General features: G+C 46.2%; 7 protein-coding genes across 7 annotated transcripts; 5 read left to right on the top strand and 2 right to left on the bottom strand.

The window, feature by feature from the left end:
• Nucleotides 1-3,016: 3,016 nt before the first annotated feature.
• On the top strand, nt 3,017-3,229 carry N7510_011604 (uncharacterized protein; the record flags this gene model as incomplete). The annotated part of the gene is made up of 1 exon (XM_056983528.1): nt 3,017-3,229. One exon carries the CDS (start codon nt 3,017-3,019, stop codon nt 3,227-3,229), a length of 213 nt encoding a protein of 70 aa, XP_056829022.1.
• A 967-nt stretch (nt 3,230-4,196) lies between these two features.
• On the top strand, nt 4,197-5,544 carry N7510_011603 (casein kinase family protein; the record flags this gene model as incomplete). Its single annotated transcript, XM_056983527.1, has 2 exons — nt 4,197-4,332; nt 4,385-5,544. The coding sequence occupies 2 exons, from the start codon at nt 4,197-4,199 to the stop codon at nt 5,542-5,544; spliced, it is 1,296 nt and encodes a 431-aa protein (XP_056829021.1).
• A 1,837-nt stretch (nt 5,545-7,381) lies between these two features.
• Nucleotides 7,382-7,714, top strand: N7510_011602 (uncharacterized protein; the record flags this gene model as incomplete). Its single annotated transcript, XM_056983526.1, has 1 exon — nt 7,382-7,714. One exon carries the CDS (start codon nt 7,382-7,384, stop codon nt 7,712-7,714), a length of 333 nt encoding a protein of 110 aa, XP_056829020.1.
• A 468-nt stretch (nt 7,715-8,182) lies between these two features.
• N7510_011601 (putative glutamine rich protein) lies at nt 8,183-9,274 on the top strand (the record flags this gene model as incomplete). Its single annotated transcript, XM_056983525.1, has 1 exon — nt 8,183-9,274. One exon carries the CDS (start codon nt 8,183-8,185, stop codon nt 9,272-9,274), a length of 1,092 nt encoding a protein of 363 aa, XP_056829019.1.
• Nucleotides 9,275-11,035: 1,761 nt separating this feature from the next.
• Nucleotides 11,036-12,325, bottom strand: N7510_011600 (uncharacterized protein; the record flags this gene model as incomplete). Its single annotated transcript, XM_056983524.1, has 2 exons — nt 11,036-12,091; nt 12,275-12,325. 2 exons carry the CDS (start codon nt 12,323-12,325, stop codon nt 11,036-11,038), a joined length of 1,107 nt encoding a protein of 368 aa, XP_056829018.1.
• Nucleotides 12,326-14,738: 2,413 nt separating this feature from the next.
• N7510_011599 (uncharacterized protein) lies at nt 14,739-15,455 on the bottom strand (the record flags this gene model as incomplete). The annotated part of the gene is made up of 1 exon (XM_056983523.1): nt 14,739-15,455. The coding sequence occupies one exon, from the start codon at nt 15,453-15,455 to the stop codon at nt 14,739-14,741; it is 717 nt and encodes a 238-aa protein (XP_056829017.1).
• A 3,640-nt stretch (nt 15,456-19,095) lies between these two features.
• Nucleotides 19,096-21,585, top strand: N7510_011598 (dynamin family protein; the record flags this gene model as incomplete). Its single annotated transcript, XM_056983522.1, has 1 exon — nt 19,096-21,585. The coding sequence occupies one exon, from the start codon at nt 19,096-19,098 to the stop codon at nt 21,583-21,585; it is 2,490 nt and encodes an 829-aa protein (XP_056829016.1).
• Nucleotides 21,586-21,938: the final 353 nt, after the last annotated feature.

Genomic DNA, 21,938 nt, shown 5'->3' with positions numbered 1-21,938 from the left:
GCAACCATCCCCAGTATTTTTGCTGATCTTGCAAATTGTCTCTATGAATCTCCGCAGACTTCAATGTATTTGAAACCATATATTCAAACAAGACACAGAAGCGCTTCTCAATCCGTTCACATTGCATCCTTGCGAGTTCTTTCGTGCTATAGACCTTTCGATGGGCCGTATAGCAAACATTATAGAAGAGTGTCCGAAAAACCGATCGTGGACAAAACCCTGCTTTCCATTTAGTAACAATATTAAAAGGCAGAATAAGGGAGATCAACAATGCATTCTGGGAGGGTATGCATCCATTAAAAGAGCTGATGCTATGTGGGATGCGATGCCTTCGTAAGGGATTTTGGTCTTTCCGCCTATGAGAAGAAAGCTGATAAGATGTGAGCGAAAGGCCCCGTCTATGGGGTTTCCTTCCCTTGAAGAGCCCACAAAATCAAAAGAACCTAGGGAAGCGTGGGACATGCTTTGAACGGCGAGCTTGAAAAGTTCATTCACGTGCGTTGCGGAAAACAAAGCCTGATGACGCAACCTGACAAATCGCGCATCGTGAAGTTGTCGCGAAATATCCGCACCTAGTGAAAGAAAGCGAGCCTCAGGGGAGAGATCATTAGATGGTAGTTGGCTGAAACGAATATCTTTAAATGCCTTATAAAGTGATGGTTGCTGTGCACGAAGGTCAAAGAGGAAATCTTTCTCTTCTAGCACGTCATGCGTGATGCTCTGATGTCTGTCACTAACAGCAACAATAACTCTCGGCCGGACATCGCATGGAAGTGAAGATGCTGATCCAATCTTTGTCCAAAGTGAGAGCATCTCATGCACTGCTTGCAGGCCTCCTACATCTTCCGCAAAGATGCATATCACATCAACAAACATGAACAGAATTCGAGCAAAGATCAAATCATGTAAAGAATAATCCAGGGGTAGCTGGTTGATAGAGAGAACTTGGTCTTGGTGGCAAATTCGGGGGCTAGAATGTGCAGGTTGCAGTGAGTTGGTTGTTGGATCGCAGTCTGCAAATAGTCGTGGTTGCAAGGCATGTAAAGTACGATTATCTGCCCGGATGTTAATCGCATACTTTTGCCGTTGCCCTTTATAATTGCTACCACAAAGCGTGCGCAGAGCTTTTTCTTTGAGAGTGCGACCTAAGAAGAAGGTGATTTGGGGAAATTGTTCAGCTGGCTCAGGGAAATCTCGAAAGATTTGGGGAAGTCGCCACCCATGGCTTATCAACGGTCCGCCCTTGCCTTCCCATAGCTCTAACCATGCGGAATGGTCACATTTGGCCATAATGTTAAGATTGATGAAGGATAAAGTTCTTTCTTTTGAATCAGGCTTGTATGTAGCTTTATATTCCCTAGAGACTACGTTTTTTTCGTTGGCACGGTAAAGAAACCGTGGTGGCGCCAACATCGGCATTGTTGAAAGCTCGTTGGCTACTTCCAAATGGATTCTGTCCTTACCTTTATGTATGCTTTATGGTGCGTTCAGGCTGAAGACCATATCTGCTCTTTAATTAATTTCCACATTTTCTACCCTATGGTCAGAGAATGGCTCCTGTTATTGAGCATATGCCAGTACAGGCCTTGGAGCATTTTATCTTTAAGTCTTCTTCCGGTGTAGAAACATCTCAAGGGAGATAATAGACAGTACTTATTCTCTATTCAAAGGAGTAAAGATTGGACAGTAAGAAAGTAAAGAAGAACCAGCGTCTTCCAAACTTGGCTGGTGGCACTCTGGCCTTTGGAAACTCCAGCGGTCGGATGAGAAAGTTTGCGTGAGGCTTCATAGTACAAAGAAGCTTGTCACGCCATGGATATTGGCATTGTTGTTGGTTTCAGAAATGTTGCTGGAGGGCAGTCGCCTCCGAATCTGATAACTTCAGTTGTTGGTCTTAATCCCAAAGTGAAGAGTTGAGCAGTTCATCTAGTGAAATCTCTGGTATTAGAGATGGAGGCCTAGGGCAAAGTCAATTTCCAACCAAAAAGCGGAAATTATGGGCGGCAGGAGAAACATACACAGAACTAGGTGGCTTTTTCGCCTTTTTCTTTATTGTATCACAAGACCTCGATCTATCGGCGGGGACACGTGAATTATAAATATCGGTCAATTGTTCCCAGGTCAAGGCAGGGTATTGATAGCGCAGTTCAGTAAGAAGTGCCTCCTCGGACGATGTCCAAGGGCGACGTGATTTAGGTTCTTGCAAACTAGGTGCTGACATGTTGTCGAAAACTGGTTCAGAAAAAGTAGAGAAAAAACGTCAAAGTTCGCTGCTTCTGTCTTCTTCGCGGGCGTAGAAAAGGACCAAGCGGCGAAGGCGCAGGTAGGTAGAAATGGCCCCCGACTCGTACTTTTGCAAATCGGCGGACATGCCATGGCAGGACTGATGAGGGCTGAAATATGTTGCTCTCGGAGCCGCTAGTTCGCTCTATCGCACCTAGGACCTAACGAGGAAAGAACCAAGAGCCTTGGCCAGGGTGATCGACGCCACAGCGGTTCCGCAACAATGGTCTACTGTTAGGTCACATTCGGATGCGCTATCACACCAAAGCTAGCATCGGAAAAGGTAAAGCATCAAGAGTCTTAATGGATGCGGCTGATTATGAGTCAGCGGCGTAGGAGATGATTGGCCCACGATCAGCCACTTCGGAAATGATTGGCTCACAGATCAGGATTCAGAACTCCGACTAGATTCTAGCGGCAAATGAAAAGAGGATTATGTCTCACGGCCCAGTATCTAAGCCATGAAAGTGCCACAAGTTTTAGAAAACGTGAGGAGAGGAATACCTGAGTAGGAACGGGCTTCGGATGCCGGCAAGGAAATGCCGACAAAAGAGGCTCTAGCTTTAAAAAGACTCGGCAGAACACCTCTTTACCTCCTCAACCAACCACAAATGCCATGGCAGGCTCCGAATGGACTACAGAAGAAATGATATTTATCATTTGGCTCGCATCTATTGGAATCAGTCACGGTGGCATTGCCCGACTTCTGAAAGAGAGAGATTATTTCCGCACCATGTCAGCCGTCCGAAACAAAATCGCCGAAATTCGAAGAGAAGAAAACCTTGGAACGGCTTCATCGGAAATGAAGGTGAAAGATGTGGACAGGTGGATTGGCGATATGGGTCGAGACCTTGATCTACAAAGCTTGTTGAGGCCAACGCTGAGGGATCAGGAGATTATCAATCAGGTTGGCAATGAAGAAGGTGACTCAAAACTGTTTTACTAACATTCTCGAACAGAACTTCCATAATTTAGACCTCTTATCGCACTTCTCCTTTCGCATGAATCAGTTTGGGTTGCAGTGAACTTGTTCGCTATCTCACTCATTCTCGGTACATAATGGATAGAGAATACAATCAACTCTTGATAATACAGCCTTATATTTGCTCGAAACAAAACACAGGATCGTCAAAAGCAGCACATCCAGATGTTTATTCAGAACCTGGAGATGATTCATCTGTTTTGAAATGCATTACAGGTGCGGGAGGAACTCTGCACAGGTTATTTTTTCTAGGCCATTTGCCACGTTTATCTTCTTTTTTATGTGTATTGAAGTTTTCGGGGGTCCATGCCTTGGTCATCGGATACTTCAATCGCTATCAGCCGCAGTAAAAGTATATAGATGCACATTTGCTTACCGCTTCCCCAACCAGTGGCACCCAGTCTTCATCCGGATTGGAATCGTATGATATATAAGTAAAATGATCGCCTTTCTTAATTTTCACGAGCACGTATACATGGCGTTCACGTCCAGTATCACGGCCGTCGATGTAAATATCGTTTGCCTTTCTAGTTATTGCCTTCACAGCTCGATCGAACCGTGCGTAATCTGCATGGGCCTTCTTTTTTGGATCGGTATGTGACCCAGGCATGAGTCGTTTCACCCTCCAGGAAGCGGAACTTCGGATTTGGTTTGGCATCTTGAAACACTGCATGGAGACATACAAATCCATAATATACCAAGGACATGAAGGGGATTTTATAGTCTTGTGTTTGAAGATTTAGGAGTTCCTAGCGCTATGCTGATTGAAGGCGTGACGATCATGAGTCCACCCCCAAAATAGTTGACCAATGAGCATCTTTACCTATAGATAGGTTAAATGGGCTGAAACAATTGCCGCCATCTGTATCGCAAGCAAAAGGCACGGTTTCAGAAACCGTGACTTTAGTGTATCTACATTAATGGAGCAATAATGCTAGCAAACTTCAACTTCGAAGCACATGCCGAGTATCTTGCCGCGGCCCCCCACCCCCAAATGGAACAATCAACAGAGGAGATTGGGCCTTACAAATTAAACAGGTGGCTTTGTCTTGGGAAAACTGCATACGGTATCCACCTGTCGCTCTGGTTGATACAATGTCACTATACTAATGACGACAGGACATGACAAGGAGACGCTTGAACATGTCTATATCAAGACAGAAAAAGCAAGCGCACTTATCGAATGGGAAGTATCGACTCTACAGAAACTTTCTGGAGGAATTGGCATACCATCACTCCGCTGGTCTGGTACTGTCGATGGCCAAAAGGTCATAGTTACGGACGGTTTTGGTCCTTTCTTAGAGGAGCTATTCGATAGATGCAGCCGCTTTTTTGGCGTTTATACTCTCGCTCTATTGGCCGACCAAATGTTATCTCGACTAGAGTGGATGCATTCGCGACATATTAGTCATGGGAATTTGAGCCCTTCTTCCTTCGCTGTTGGAAACATGAGCTGGCAGATGCCTCAGCTTATTCTTGCTGATTTGGGGAACGCGAATATTTCAAATTTATCAAGCAAACGAGATCTCGAAGCGGTCGGCAATATCATATTTTACTTGTCAAGTGGATCGAAATCGTGGGAGGATTTTCGGACACAAAACGGTATGGGTCAAACGCTCTCGGACCCTCTGAGGTCCTACTTTGCCGCAATTTCGGAAAGCAAGCTGCGTCCCACAGATTACGGAAGACTCCGGCAGATATTCCGCAATACATGTCAGACCTCGTCCACGATTGCTCTCATCAATGATCTCATCATACCGCAAGCAAATCGTCCAAACCTGAAGTGCTTGGCGACTGCAAGCACAGGTGACCTATTTGAAGTCCTCGGGTCAAAGCTCTCGGCTGTCGGGGGGAAGGCCAGCCACCTGATGACTCCGTGGAAGTATGAACATGGCGCTTATCTTTTACGCTGCCTGAATGATATTCTTGCAGTATACACTGTCCTTCTGATCCGAGACAGGCCATCTCGAACTCGCAAGCTTTATTTGGTGGGAGCTTATCATCTTCCAAATAGACTTTGGAGGGATCTTCGCTGGTATATCTCTGCCGCTCGAAATGGCTCCACCGCGTTTCAAGAAGCAATTATCTTGAACATTTACAAGTTCATGGGGCTGATGCTGGAGATGGTACCATGTTATGACGCGTATTGGACGAGCTATCTGTTGGATCTCACTTGTATTCTCATTGACCTGCGCTTGAATCCCTCTGAAGCATGGGAATCAGTTCGGATCTATTGGCGTGGTCGTGCTGAAGCTTTGGGTGAAAAGAACGTTCTCTAAAGTCACCATCTTATGTACATGGACAGCTTTATCTGCTAGTGATATCCTTCATCGTGGTTTGAGGCATATCCGGATATGATTTGGAGCTGATCAAAGAGACCATTTACAAGCAGTGTGATTTTATCCAATCAAAGTGGTTCCCTGGTTCTGATGTTTCCAAATTTAGCGCCGTGAATGTTGTTCCTTCTAGGATATTGGCTTATGAAACCCATCTTATTTTTTGTACATCGCAACGCTGACATAACTATTCTATATACGCTTTTACAAATAAGTCAAAAAATCATGGTTCTATTTCTTGTGCTATACTAATTCAGAATAGTAGCTCGGTTTGTTGCGGATGGTTCTTAGCGAGATCCAATAAGATGCAGAAAGAAATCATTACACTACAAACGAAACGAAAACACAATCATGAAACGTTCGTCCAGGAAGACTTCTTATCTGAATTGGAAAAGAAGGAAGCCAAAGACCAAGCCACCTAGTTTGCGACCTATTCCAGAATGATAATTTGCCGAAGCTGCTGAAATAACTGATGCATTTCGCTTCAGAGCGGAAGAAGTGGCAGTGGTGAGACTGCGTAAAGTGGAAGAGGGGCATTCTTTTATCACTGTCTTCGTGAAGATGATGACAGCTGGGGCAGAAGTACCTGTCCGTCCCATTGAGGATGCCGAAGATGTGGTCATATCCGCTGCTGGGGTAACAGGAGTAATTTCTAATCCTGTAGGTCTTGTCTTCGACTGTGAGGCGGAGCCAGCGAAAGTTGGTAAAGACCAAGTTGATATAGTGGCTCGCGACGCGCGCTTGGCATTTTCCTCAAATTGTTCCATTTTGTTACCTGGGTTGATGGCAAAAACCATGCCAGCATGGCAATGAGAAAGTGGATCTCTCTGTTTGCAAAAAAACCACTGGGGTTCAAGCGTGTTCACAGTCAGGGTTATGGAAATATTATTGCGCCCCTGCGGGTTGAATTGGCCGAATCCTGTGTCGAACTGATGAAGCGGAGAGCAAGGCCTTTCCAAACTTGACTGGGTCAATGTATGATTTCGACCACGGAACGAAAAGTTGACCTGGTCGCCTATGTTTGCATTTAATCTATTTGGGGCAAACAGGAAAGAATTGTCTTCACCCACGATGACCTGGTGAATGAAGTCGCCCGGGCCGATGTCGACAGAAATTTTCTCCTCAAAGCTGTGTATATGTTAGTTCTCGATTCAATGCCTGCTCGTAGTAGACTAACTCCAAAGTCGCACTCAACGCCTGCCTCAGAAAACAACAAAGTAAAACGAAGCGAAACATGCTTGCAATGAGATTTTATCTTAAGGTATCTGCGAAGTTCTGAAAGATAATCAACAAAGAATATTACTTTGCGTTGAGGTGAAAAATAAGAGAATCCATCGCTTTTTTGAAAATAAAAAAAGCTTTTTCAAACAACACGATTGTGAAGAAACCATGTCTTTGCGATACCGTAACAGAATGTGGGGCCGCGGGTGGGATCTGAATATCAATGATGGTATAGTTTCGTCCAATCTCGTTGTAGTCTAACCGTAGGATGAGACCATTTGCCATTTTCACGAACGATTTGGGCATGGTTTGGCTGGTTACGAAAGATCCACGGTTTCAATATCGTGCGCCTCTAGAACTATTTAAAACTTAAGTTGTCCCGTCAAGATCTTCATTACAGACTTGCACAGTACTTGATTCTTTCAACTTTTTTCAAAAAAAAAAAAAAAAAATAGAAATTGGCTGGTCCAGTTTCCAATCTGCCTGCTTTTGATAAAACCAAACTCAATCCCAGAAAAAAATATCGAAACGAGGCCATTGATAATCCCCACGCAATACAATGTCGGAGCCATCAAGCAGCAAGCAGGCGCAACAGAACGGTTCTACCAGCGATGAGCCTGTGAATCCGGGGCTCCCTCCAGCACCAGCCGTTCAGTCAGATGACGACGACGACGACAAGCCTGTCAGGAAGATGACACCTACGGAAAAGTTCAAGATCATAGAAGGAATTTTAGAGGCACCAGACGACGCAAAACAAATACAGGAGGCTGTAGAGAAAGCCCTCCCCTCAGATGTGATCCTGAATTTCAGGCAAATCCAAGCGGCTATACATTCTGACAGGTTCCCAGACCCTGTCAATAAAGACAAAGCGACCAGGGCATTCCAGAGTTAGTATCTTTCTTTTCCAAAATAGCACTGGTTACTAAAACGTGAAATAGAGCTTGGATTTCTTAGAGATAATGTTGGAGCTAAATCAGGCCAAGTGGATACAGCCAACGCTTTTAAATTTGGAAATGATCCGAATCGCCCACAACCTCATGTAGAAGGAAAGCTTTCTTTCTACCATGAGGAGGCACATCAGAAAGCAACACCAGACTTGCAAGTTCTATTCAAGGCATTGGTGGACAACCCTTCTTTAAATCTTGACAAAACGCAAACACCAGTTGTCAGAGATGCCGTATCCAAGCTCGACAAAGTAAATGAGCTGATCAGAGAGCACAATGCAAAGAACAGTAAGGATTCAGACTTGGGCATCATCCGATATAGCGATTTGCTCGCAAAGTGGCGACCAATACTTTTGCTAGATGATGATGATACAAAGAAAATCTTGCGTCATTCATTATTGGCGTATTGCAAAAAAATGCAGTATCCAGACGCATGGGCGAACCAAACACCATCCAGCGATCCCACTAGTGATCAACCAGGAGGGGTCCCAGAGTCACAAAGCACTTCACATGTTGCCAACGTCTCTCAAAACCAGAATACAAACTCCCAGTTTCAAAATTCGACAAATACTGTTGTGGCTCCCCCGTTGGACGTGAGTCGACAGCAGCTGTACAATGGTGCAAATACGGCTGCAGCTACTGCAGCATCGCCGGGCAATAGAATAACACTTCAATCAGTGAGTGGTCAGAAACGAGTGATAGCTCTCAAACCACGTAAAACACATCGAGCCGTGCAGCCGGGCTTCACATCATCTGGCGAGAAGATTTTGTTCATTCAATCACTCGGGCTTAATGGCAATGCGCGTTTCGTGGTCACTGATGCCGAAGGGAATGTTCGTCTTGTCTCAGCTTCGTCTGCCGGCGGTCAGCCCGCGCTAGACGGTGCAAAGAGAACAGGAGTTCCTTATACGCTTCAGGATCCAGCTAAAATCCTGGAGCTCCGTGATCTGGTTCGTTGCGGTGGAGTATACGGGCTGGAATTCGTAGCCATTGGGGAATGGGATATGACGAATACAAGGCTTCCCTTTATCGTCGTTCTCTTTTACCACGAAAATGAGAAAGGGAGGCGTGAAGAAGCTATCTCTCGTTCTTCTCTTACGAAAATATTGGCAAAACGCGAAGCCGAGAAGCTGGTAGCTGAGAGCATTGTCGGTGACCCTGAAATGTCATTGAAAGAAGCTCTCATGTCTCAGGTGGCTCCAAAGAAGCAGGAAGACCTTTCTAACAATGTGCCCCCACTTCTTCCTTACGGTCAGCAGAGCCAGCCGTGGTGGTTCCAAACTACTCCGCAACACCACGGATCGCATGCTGTTTTCAATGCCGGTCCTCTCCAGCAGCCGTACTCAAACCAGTTCCAACAATTCGTTCCTCAGCAGTTTCAGCAGCCATCTATTCATCAGTTCCAACCTGGGCCCTTTGCTATGCCACCTCAGCCGGTTCTCGACTCTTCGATGATGAAACACGGCGCCAACTCTCCGGCAGCAAGCATGATGGAGGAGGAACTTTGAGAAATTAGGACACAGAGAGATTTTGATAGTACTCCTGATATTCACCTCGGGCTTGAAGCCAGACACGATTGATCAGCCATGTAACTACAAACAGATATTAGCTAGTCAATTAACAAATCGAGTTTTTCTTGATCATAATCGATAGAATGATTGAACTCAGACCCGATTGTGCCCGAATATGGACTCGTATCGACAAATTTAAGGTGGCAAACGGCATCCTGGGTAGCGAGGAGAGCTGTGTCTAATTTGTTTCTTCCTGTGACAGACCAGCATGTTTCTCCGTCTCATCTCAGATCTATATTCAGCCTGTAGTAAATGATTTGCCCACATCCAAACCTCTGCCTGCGGCGGTTATTGAAACTAAATAGAAGAGCGGAGATACAGGCCGGGGCGGCTTCGGTTGGGCTAATGCTTTGTTTTTTGCTTCAAAGGGAGCTCTTCTGGGAATGGAATAAAGATCAAACTCATGGTTCTCCGGATTGACATATCGATCGGGCCACAGAGCCACTTGACGCAGTGGGCACATGCCTCCAGGTACTTGAAGTCTTCAAAAAAGGTATACGAAGATGAAATCAGGCCATCGAAATTCTGCATTCGGGACCATATCATCCGCCGCTCTTCGTCGCCGAATTCGGCAAAGGCTTGGCCGCTCAGGACCATCCCACAGGCTAATTTTCCATCGGTACGTGACTTACCAGGTGCCAGCAGCCTCAGAAATTCCACGGTATTCTAGTCGATCTTCTGCATTGAAGCGTGATCCGAAGCAACCAAGGAAGACCAGAAGTCCCAGATATGATTCAGATAAGTTATAATCTCCTACGATGGATGAAGAGCTCGATTAGCACAGTAAAAGGAACCCAGGTTTGTGGAACTCACTTTGACACACCCGGAGGCTATCAGTCTATGAAGTACACTATCTCATCCCACCCGGCCAAAGCCCGGGAATTGTCAGTAGCCTGTCGAAGGCACCTTAAAGGCGGCGGTTTTTCTTGTTGTCCAACTGAGCCAAGCGTTGCTGGTTGTTGTGCGATAGACGTACAAACCATCGCTCTCTGAAAGTTTCGTCATGTTCACCTTCATATTGTTTGATCTTGCGATAGATTTCGCCGTCGCTCGGCTTCCTTTCGTTAGCGTATTCTCCCACCAAGGAAGCTTTGAGCTATGTACCAATATCCGCCTTAATTATCAGTACAGAGCCAGCCTTCTTTTCTCGACATAGTCACCATCCAAGTCTTATAGGCAGACGTTCGTCCAACCAATATAAGTCATCAGGAAAGGCCATGAAACGATCAAGGAGGCTTATTAAGAGCAAACTAAACCCTAAGTCAATATTGTTCTCTTGCTCAAGTGTTTGAGGGCTATCTTTCCTAGATATATAAACTCTTTTTTTGACCCGCTGCTCTACCCTGCAAGCCGGTAGGGATTAATCAATTAGGTACAAGTTGACTCCATCCAACTGGAAGAATGCAATGCTGGGTTAAAGTATCTCAACTAATCTCAACAGCGGTAGAGGCCAACTCTTACATCATTTGGTGATCAAGCAGTCTCAAGCGATTGTCCACTACCCCCTCAATATAATACCATAATCTCGTACATGAATCCCGCGACCTTTTGCACTTAGTACATATCTAAAATTTTCCTCATAACAACAAAGTAATTATCATCCAAGAATTTAACCACCCAACATTAGCAACGCGTTAAAGTCTCGCGCAGGTCGCATTTAGGGGACAGAGATACAGAAATTAATGCCCCTTCGTGAACTCACGCCCCCGGTGTCGACGACGAGAAGCGCTCGACAGAACCCTCGTCAGAGAAGATCTGAGGGCTCGATAGGCTGTGGTAATCATCGCCTAGAGGAGGGTAGGCAGAGAACAAAGGCGCCTGTCCAGATAATGAAGCGTCCCCTAGGGAGGAAGTGTGTGGAGAATCGTTCGGAGGGGGGTGCCGTGTGTGGCCTCGTGAGCGTCGGGCGTGTCCTGATCCCTGGCGCCCTGCCTGAGATGCTGACTGTGGAGGCTGGTAGGGCGTTTGGCGTCCACGTCGGAGTCTCGATCCTCTCGTCTGTCTACGGTCGGCTGCGTCCACAACAAAGAGGGTTTGGACTCCACATTCCTGGGATAAGTCTTGGACTAGGCGGTCAACCAACTGGTGGGCATTCAGGTCTATCCCGACATTGGGGGCGAGGCGTCCCTCATCCGCTGCCTCGGGGACCCGAATCCGGCGTAGCAGTTCATAGTTCCGGGCTCCGTACGTGCCCCTGAGGTGGGAGTGGGATTCCCAGCTGGTTGATCCGATGAGAGGGAGATGGATCAAGACCCCGGCACCCCCAAGTGCCCTCGCGAATTGCATGTAGCACCGCCCGCCCGCCAGCCACGTCCGCAGGTTGTTCTCGAGGTTGGACGTTACCTCCGGCGCAATCAACCCTGAATCTATGACCAACCGGGTCACCACCCTCACATCTCTGACGTCCGAAATGTGCCGTTCCACGAAAAGAGCGAGAAAATACTGGAGTAGTCTCCCGCGGACCTTGTCGATACGGTTCTGCGTCTTCATTTGACCTAGGAGGCAGCAGATCGAGTTCAGCCCGCGCAAGGACTCCCCGGGATCTTCAGGGGGGTTTGTGGATTCAACGGCAGCTTGGAAAAAGGCGTCTTTGTTACCCGCCCATTCCCAGATAATTTCCATCTCATATTCTTCCAGCTGGTGATATTGCAGCCTCTGCGGGGCCGAGATCAGACCATGGAGCGTGTTGTACACGCGGTTCTTGGATTTAGGTGGCCGAAGATGTCGAACCACCTCGTCGAGATCCTTGAAAACCTGCGGCCATTACGCTGCCCGTTAGCCATGTCGCCATGAGCTGTGCCGGCCGGCCGCGCAGCGGTATCTTACCTGGGCTTTTTCCTGCTCAAGACCGCTTCTTTTCAGAAACCCCCGCCTATCTCTGTGGTCCCTCAAGTGATCTTCGAAACCATTCGTCAATCTACGAAGCAATTGACGGACGCGGTCGCCGTCAAAGTCGTCTGAGTCGTCACTAACAAATTCATCAACCATCGTGACAGGACGGCAGAGGTGAGAAGAAACAGAGAATTCGACGACGGGACGAGACAATAGGCGAGCTTTATACAGTGGCGAGCAGACGTCCGCGAAGGTACAGAGCAATAACCATTCAGTGAAATTCTAAGGCCCACCCCCTATTTATACCGCCTAATTCGTTTTTCCTCCATCACGTACTTTGTGACATGCTCTTAATTTCGGCTCACTATCCGCGCCCGACCGTCGCTCCACTCATCCCCCTTCTCAATTTGTGAGTCATACCACGTGCATTTGGTAACACCCCAGAGGCGCCTTGGCTCTACAGCGAGCACTTTTCTCAACCTTTAAAAGCAAAAATAGGTCTTGGTGAATCCAATAGCTCCTAGCCCACTAAGATAGTTATTTGCATTCCTTATTCCACAGGCTCCATAATATTCACCGACTTGTACACGAACGAATGGACAGGGTGATAGGTGGCTCCTCGTACTCATTTAGGACATTAGACTTCGACGATGTACATCGTGCAGGCCACTACGGGTGTTCCCGAGTGTGGATTTCCCTAGTTCCGTGGAACCAGGTAATCCGTTCCTGATTTTCGTAACAACCTTAATGCCACTTCTCGTCCGATTAAAGAAAAGAGACAAACATCAAACGTATGATTATGATCAAAATTTGACAATGGAAAAGAAATCCGAAAATGTTGCTAAGATAGTGGGGGATTTTGAAAGAACAAGCGCACACTCTGACCCGTCGAGAGCATGCCCTTCAGAATGAAAAAGTGTAGGAATCTGCTGCGATGCTAAGAAAAGTGGATAGAGCATAGCGAAACCAAAAAGAGCGAGATAAGGCTTAGAGCCTAGCGTTAGAAAGATCGAGATGCTCACAGAAGAAGGTCGAGAGAGCTCATCGAGATAAGGCTGAGCAGAAGAATATTGAGAGAGCCTATTATCCTTGAGGATAACCAAATTCGTTGTATAGATTGGATAGTGCAACTGTTCCTTCTTTCTTTAGTTGTTCTGAAAATTAGGATTCCTTGCAAATAGAGAGAAGTGACCACCATATATGAATAAAGCGTATTCAAAAAAGAAACCAATGCTCCGGACCTTTCCAGTACCAGCCAAAAAGAATCAGTGCTTGGACTACCGTAATACGATCACCCTCATAGTTTGCAACAAAAATGCCTTTGCTCTTTTGTAAAAATTCATTAGTGCCGTTACTATAAACCCGTTTATAAGCAAGAGCTGAGGGCTCGTGCAAACTCTCGAGCCGGCCAGCATAACCGCTTGCAAAGTAAAACTGATGGTGGGTTTTTAGTATTTCTATACTAGCACATAAATCGACAGCGGTGGATTATCAGAGCAACAGGAGCAATTCAGTTGAAGTATGCAGCCACTAATTCATCACATAGTGATTTTGGTGGTAGTAAGAAAGCGTCATGCAGAGACAAAATATCAAAGCCAGACGTTGGAAGACAAGAAAACCCTTCCTGAAAGTTGTCAAAAAGGATAGGAGTGGTAGCTGACTGTTGGACATTGTTGTTCTCCAGCTAATTTGCTAGGGGGTTTTGATTTTTCTGACAGCTGTTGATATTTTTAGATAGAACAGTTTCCGTGATTCGCTTGCGTTTGCTAATCGCATCGATTTCGTCACTTTTATAGATACTCCGCTGTCAGTCTCCGCTGATTTTGGGATCAAGGTAGATAAATATGATCAATAAAACCGACCTCTTATACGATTTATATTTGGTTCGGGTTCTGCACCCTTTGCGATCGTAAAGAGGCTTGAGCGAGCAAAACATTCTAGTCGTCTTGTCAACACTAGTAACTAATTGCAAAGTCGCACTGGAGAAGAGCTGAAAAAATCATGACATCTTCGACCTTGCGCTCAATTGGTCATCTTGAGCTTGTTCTATTCTTGCGCCATTAGACGGGTAGGAGGACCCATCGATGTACTATAATGAAGCCACTAATCACCGAAATCTGGAAATTGCGTTTGAAAATCAAAGCTTGCCATATTTTCCATTCAAGTTACGTCGTACAGAGCCTGTTGTTCAATTCGAGGTGTAGCATGAAGCCCTTGGTCATGGACCACATGAATGGGGCTTTCTTGACATCGTCTCAAAAGCCTGCCGAGGCCTTCAGCAATGACGCCGAGTAGAGGTTGTCGGTGCATGTAGTGAGTAATCTCGCGCCGCGTAGATACTGTTTTTGTAACGAGAGATAGGATTTTGGCTGTGTCAATTCGTATGGCCGACGCATACCTCGTCGCCACATTGAGCAGAAAAACAACGGCAAAGGCGATCATTGTGTTAAAGTATAGTGGGAGCTAGAACACGACACTCAAGGGAAAACATGCATCTTTATTTATTCTCAAATTTCAATTGACACGTTGATTCTTTCTACCTTGTCTGCTTCTGGCTAGGCCTTCCTGTTCAATTGTATATTGCGATTACTTGTTGGAGTTGATGATCATTTTCGTAGCGTTCCAAGGCTTCTGCTTTCCACGTCTCCCAATGGAAATCACTAGTGATTCCCATAGCTCCCAGAAATCCGGCAAAGATGCCAAGGAATCCTTCCCAATCTGCGAGGTCGTAGCCGCAACAAAATCGAAATCTGTGGATGAGCCGGCCATTCCTGACAACGGCTCCGAGATCCGGATGCCCTTTTGCTTCGAAACACTTCGCAAAAAAAGCTTCGTCTTCACCAATGGAGTTTACACCCGTATAAAAATCAGCAACGGGGAGTAGGACAATCGGTGAATTGAATGCTGCTGACTTAGAATCCGTATGCGCCCACTCCCAGTCGATAATTCCGGTGATATTAAATTCATCATCAACAAGTATTTGGTCCCCCTTCTCATCCGCATGCTTCAAGTAGAATTTTCCATCGTCAAGATGACTTTGAGAGCAAGCCTCTGAGACTTTATCTAAGAGAAACCGATGAATCAAAAACGCATCGACTGCCCGGTCGACGTACGACTCCTGTCGAATGATCAAATCCAAAATCAATCGGATATGTGCGCTAAAGTACTCTTCAGTAGAGAAAAAAGGGCCGAGCGCTCTCATCTGGGGACCTTGATACTCTGTCAAGGACTCTCGAGCAAATGGTCCAATATCACGAGATCCAGGATGGTGCATAGAGCCCGTCATAGAGAAAGGATAAGCCTTTAGCTCTATATAGACGTCCGCAAGCTGACTTGTCACCTTTCTTCTTTGCTCAGGAGTAGCAAGAGACCAGCGTAGGGAACTTCCAGGAAGTTTTTCCATAAGGATATACCCAACACCAACAGGGTTCGTTTCACAAAAATTAAAGTCAAAAACTTTCGGAACTGGGACTTGAGTTTCACTAAGAAATTGTAGGGTTGAGACCTCACTGCTCAGAATGTAATCTCGTAGCTCTGCTGGCGGAGAAGTGGCGTTAGACCTTCGAATACGTGCTAGCCAACTGATTCCATCATCGAATGATATCTCGATATGATAATTCATCCCCCCCATGACTGAGCTTCGTGTTGATCTATCATACTGAAGGTCGTGTGGTATAGAACAAGCGAGGCCTCCCCGAAGAGCTGAGGCTCGAGAAATAAGTGCAGAGATGTTGATTTTATCAATAAGTTTGGTTATCTCATCCCGTTCGGCTTTCCTAGCGGCGGGGTCGTATTCAGCTTCTTCCTGTCCACAAAAATTAGCATGGCCTATGATACCGTTATTTTCGACTTACCTCCCACCTTGGACAGGTGTGGTAGTTTGGTCCCAGATGTTTCGCGCAAAGATGACGATTGCATAGAACACATTCCCCGTATGTGCGGACAGAGGCTTTGTTGCAATTTTCAATGTCACATAACCACATCGTCATTTGCCAATCTTCCTCTATCTCTCAAGTGGACGGCAGAAGCAAAAAATGTGACCGAAACTGCTTATTTATGTGTTCAGCCCTTATGGCATGTATCGCGTGAATTTTTAATGAGTCTGATGAGGAGAATCTGCAATTATGAGTACACCGCCAATTTGTCACGTGGCGTCTGCGCTGACTTCCAAGAATTCTTACTGCTTACTTTTCACCAAAAAAGCCTTCGCTGATTCGAGTGCCTCATACTGAGCAACTCATGTGGTCAAGCCGCATGAAACGCAGTGGCGCTTAGTTGGAAGATTTGATAGGCTATACCCCTCATTTGTGTGACTGCCACGTATGAGCAGTGATAAGAAGACAATGCATCACAAATTGCAAATGACATCTTACGGTCATCAGCGAGAAGTTAAAAGGAGACTGAGTTCCGCGGGTCGATCGAATGAAATCATTCATATTTTCACGAATCTCCTCTTCACAATCCCCCGCTTGTTGTGTCGATCAACTATCGATATTTCTTGGATCTTTCTCAATCGAGATCAACAATAATGCCGAGCCCTGCGATCAAATGCGTGAAAGAAGGCTGTACTAGTTGGGCAGAGAGTGGATCGAGATATTGCAGCGCCCATAGTATGGTATCATCTATGCTAAGCTAGCTCTATCGGTACTTACCCATGTTCTACAACAGAATAAGAATTGAAATGAGAGCAATCGATGGACAAAAGCCTGAACACAGCCTGAAGACCTCTGTGAAACTTAATTCTAGGCTCGTTGCCGTCTTTTTCATTGACTGTTGTTCATTTTCGTGTGCTTTACCTACTTTGATAGCCATCCCCTTGTCTGTTGTGAGTCTTGAAGCCGCCGTGAGAAAGAGATTTGGTGAGGATATATGTGATTTTCATTTTCTTGCGCCAATTTCACTATGTCTACTGTAATTGTATATAAGCTGTGCCCCGTAGCTTGGCTGAGGAGACGAGCCCACTCGTCGTAGGCTACAGTTGCTTTTGGTGTTAAGCTACAAGCGTAGCCCGCAAGTGGTTGTACAGCAATTTTCGAAACCAGATATGCCGCCGCACTCTCACAGATTAGTTCCCGAACACTTATCTGAAACGCACAAGTCTAATTCTAGTTTCATCCTCAGCAATCCCTGCCGAGTTGTATCGTATTTCCTGACAGACTGGTTTTGGCAGCATCTAAATTTGACGGCTGGTGGGCGTAGTGGGAGAGAATAATGCGATTGATGATATGCATGCGGAGGCGGTGGATCTTTGTTCTCTGCCTAGCTTCGATGCGAAGGGACAGCAGTGGGGAAAGAAAAGCAACTCCTGAAACCAAGTCCCCAATGTATGTGATAGGATCGATGTTCGCTTAAAGCTAATGGCTGTCCCTGGAAGATAACAGACAAGGCAAAAAAGAAAAAAAAAAAAAAAAAAAATGGCATAACTATGGCATTCCCCGTGGGATTATAGACCGGGGGACTACTGGGTATGGCATTCCCTGTGGGATCACAGACCTAGTGGGCTCCTGGACCCCGTGGCATTTCTTGATAAAGCAAAACCATGGCATTCCTTTGTCGGATCACGGACCTAGGGACTGCTGGCCCCCGTGGTATTCTAAAGATAAAGAAAAAGCATGGTGCATGTAGGCAAATTCCATCCATTCTCATGTGCACTAAACATTTACTCACCAATCTCCACCCATGCCGGGACAAGCCTGTAGTATCCAGTCCACTCGTACCATGCCTTGAGCGATCTGGGCTGTCCTTGAACTGCTGGCTGCAGTTACTTCCTTGTAGTTAGATGCCCTGTCCTCGCCAGGCTTACAGTTCCAACCACTCTCTCAAGTTCGCTGAAGTTATTCACTCTGTCAGTGGGAAAAGAAATTTCATGCTGCGACTCAAGTGATTGAGAAGTTGTAATTGACTTGGATCAAGGGTGTCCGCCTGGGTTTATTGGAACGTTTCCCACACAGCCGATTGAGATATGCAGCGAGGGGTAATGACTTCTCGCCAGTCGGAAAGAAATTTTGACGCATTGCAGCCTATAAACCCTGAGTCCGTTCCTGACCTAAATATTATGTGGGGCGCTCTTCTGGGACAGTCTAGATGTCATGCAATGCACGACGCGGAAGCTGAATGTGACCGCGGCATTCGCTGGAATGTCAAGACATGAATGCGTTCGGTATGCTCTAAACCTATGACACTTGGTTCGGTTCATGTTAGCAATATCGCTTCTGATTCTCAATTCACTAAGAGCAACAGCTGGGCCAATAGCTGGGTTAATAGTTTTTGGCTACATCGCACAGGATCCTTTCTTTTTGGAAACTGCTTAAGAAATATCCCCAGAAGAGGGAATTTAAGGGACCAAATACTTAACTATGTCCTCAAAGTTACCCACGATGAAAGGAAAAGATACACTGGGTGGGAGAATACCGGTGGCGTAACAAAGCATACCTGTGCTCCTCACGTATCATGAGGCTGCCGTCGTTTATGCACTAATCTACAAACCTGGTTGCTCTAGATCCTAACAAGTCACTATAGCATCCTTGAATCTCATATTTCCTATATGTAATTTAGAACTGTTGGTATGTTGTGAGTATAAACTGGGTAGGAAAGTTAATACTCGCAGCAGAAATGCGGCTACGATAATTATCCCACTGGATGCAACATGCCTGTCCCAAGTACACTACGGACTAAAGAGCCTGAGAAGCATGGTATGTGTTGCAATGAATACCCACAAACTATGCTTCATGGTTGGTCACTGACCTGGCCCATAGGAGACGAGAAGACCATAGCACTTGCACATACCTGAGGCTCTGTCTTCAAGTGTATTTATTCATAGTCTATAACGTACGATATATAAGGAGTACTTCTTCCAGTTTTTCTTGTGCTCAACTCAATTTCCATCCACAAGACTTTGTTACTTTTCGTTATTATAAATCTCCGAAATGGTGCTGAGAAACTTCCACACCGATGCCCTCCAGGATCTATGTGCTGAGGAGCAGCTGGATCTTCTCAATTCGATTGATACCCTTCGCTCTCAGGGTATTAGCCACTATATCTCTCTGCCGCAGATCATAGTCTGTGGCGACCAGTCCTCTGGCAAGAGTTCCGTCCTAGAGGCGATATCCGGTGTTAGTTTTCCTGTCAAAAGCAACCTGTGCACCCGATTTCCTACCGAGCTCGTCCTCCGAAAGCATTACCATGTCGGCGTTCGCGTATCTATCGTTCCTCACCACACACGCAGCGATATTGAGCGACTATCACTTGGTGATTTCTGTGAACAACTAGATAGCTTCGAAGATCTACCCATCCTGATTGAAAAAGCTAAAGCGGCCATGGGAATAACGACCCACGGAAAGGCCTTCTCAAATGACCTCCTGCGAGTCGAGCTGTCAGGTCCCGACCGTCCCCATCTGACCATTGTTGACCTCCCTGGACTAATCCATTCGGAAACCAAACAACAGTCGGCGATGGATGTTCAGCTTGTCCAGGATGTGGTCCAGTCCTATATGAAAGAGCCGCGCAGCATCATTCTGGCCGTTGTGTCTGCCAAGAACGACGTTGCCAACCAAATCGTCCTCAACCTGGCACGAAATGCCGACCCATTTGGGAAACGAACCCTCGGCATAATAACAAAGCCTGATACCTTGTCAGCCGGATCTGAGAGTGAAACGATGTTTGTGTCATTGGCGAAGAATCAGGATGTGGAGTTTCGGCTTGGTTGGCACGTCCTGAAGAACATGGACATGGACAAAGGCCAATGGACCCTGAAACAACGTGATGCCGAGGAACAGGAGTTTTTCTCGCAAGGGATATGGAAAGATCTGCCAAGCTCACTAGTCGGGATCGATAGCCTGCGGGCGCGACTGAGTAAGGTGCTGCTTTCGCAAATCGCTATCGAGCTGCCAAGCTTGATCAGAGAGATCGAAGATAAAACCGACCACTGCAGAACTCGGCTACGAAGACTTGGTGAACCTCGCATTACCATTGACGAGCAGAAGTCGTATCTTCTGAATATAAGCCAGTCCCTTCAGGAGCTTGTGAAAGCGGCTATTGATGGCACATATAATGATCCTTTTTTTGGTGATGCGCACACTACCAATGGATATCATAAAAGAATACGAGCCATAGTGCAGAATTCGAACGAAGAGTTCGCCCAGCGCATCAGTCGACAGGGTCATTATCGACGCATCTGTGCGCCCAATGATGGACAGATACCGGCCAAGCACCAGGTCGGGGTTACTCGAGAGGAATATATAAAGCATATCAGCCATCTCCTCAGGCGAACCAGGGGGCGCGAGCTACCTGGGACGTTCAATCCAATGATCATTCGTGATCTGTTTTTGGAACAGTGTTCCCCATGGGAGCGGCTGACCCGCAGCCACACGGATGGTATATGGGCTGCTGCCAAAGAGTTTCTTGCCCTTGTGGTCAAACATGTCTCAGATGAAGCCACGTCAGCCGCATTGATCGATGAGATCATAGTCCCAGCCTGCGACTCTATCAAACGGAGCATTGACACTAAGACGCGAGAGCTCCTGATGCCACACCAGACAGGGCATCCTATTACATACAATCACTACTTTACGGAAACCCTGCAGAAGATCCGGGTCGAGCGCCAGGAAGACGAGCTCGCCAAGACTTTGCAGCGGTTCTTCGGGGTTAATAGTTTGAAGGAGCCTTACCGCATAGAGCATTCAATTAATCTTGATCAACTTCTCAAATCGCTGTTGCAGCAATCTGAGCCAGACATGGTCCGTTTTGCGTCGATTGAAGCGTTGGACTGCATGCTGGCTTACTACAAGGTGAAACCCTTACCCCTTACTTGTGTCCTTCGGTGTTTTTGTCGATCTGATAAAAGACAGGTTGCCCTGAAGCGATTCGTCGATGATATTGCCAATGAAGTTGTGGAAGGTAGACTCATGTCCTCTCTATCCCGCATTCTGTCGCCGGTGACTGTGTTCGACATGCCAGCGAATCTTATCATGAGGATTGTGGGTGAGTCGAAGGAAAGTCAAACAATTCGTGAGCAACTCAACAAGGAGCTTCTGGTCTTGACTAAAGGCTCGGAGACCTGCAAACGGTTTGTTAGAGCAAAGACCGACGGTATGTCAACCCTCACCCTGACTTTGACTGGTTTTGAAAATCTAAGTTTGGCTGCAGAAAGTAGCTCCGATCCTCTATTAGCTGTCGCCTACCTAACAAGGGAGACTAGTAATGGATCTATATGTGATGACGTGGGATGGAAAGAATCTGAACTTTCAGACTCATCGAATGAACTAGTGGACCCTCCTGAGGCTCTGGACGGACCTGTTGACGAAGCCGCGCCCCTTCGTTCCGAGGAGGAGCACAAGCCAATCGTTAAGACTTCAGAAAAAGTAAGTAAGAAGAAAGATAGAAGTAAAAAGGGTATCCAAAGTTTCTTTGAGCTTTGAATTCCTTTTTCTTTTATCCTGCAGGTTCGCGTGTTATTCTGAAGATAGGCATTGTACCAATTTTCCATTAAATGAAATTTCTCACTTGAAATATCCTTATTCCCCCCCAATTTCTTTTCCTTTAAACTCAAATATATCCTCCAGATACATGAATCACTAGTGCAGACAAGTTAGCTGTCATGGCAGACCTTGGACGGTATCAGCACTTTTAATTTTTTAAAAAAGGAGAGACGTTCCCAGGAATATGTTACGCTTTCTGGCACAGTGAAGGCTAGCTGTTTAAGGATGCTCGCGAGTAAGTCCTCAACTTTCTGCTCGTCTCTCCGCCAATGATTACATTAGACATATTCAAG

This window comes from Penicillium lagena (genome assembly GCF_028827675.1).
Source record: "Penicillium lagena strain IBT 129212 chromosome Unknown utg000008l_segment0_segment0, whole genome shotgun sequence".
Taxonomy (NCBI): Eukaryota; Fungi; Ascomycota; class Eurotiomycetes; order Eurotiales; family Aspergillaceae; genus Penicillium; species Penicillium lagena.
This window is presented reverse-complemented; position numbering and strand designations above follow the sequence as displayed.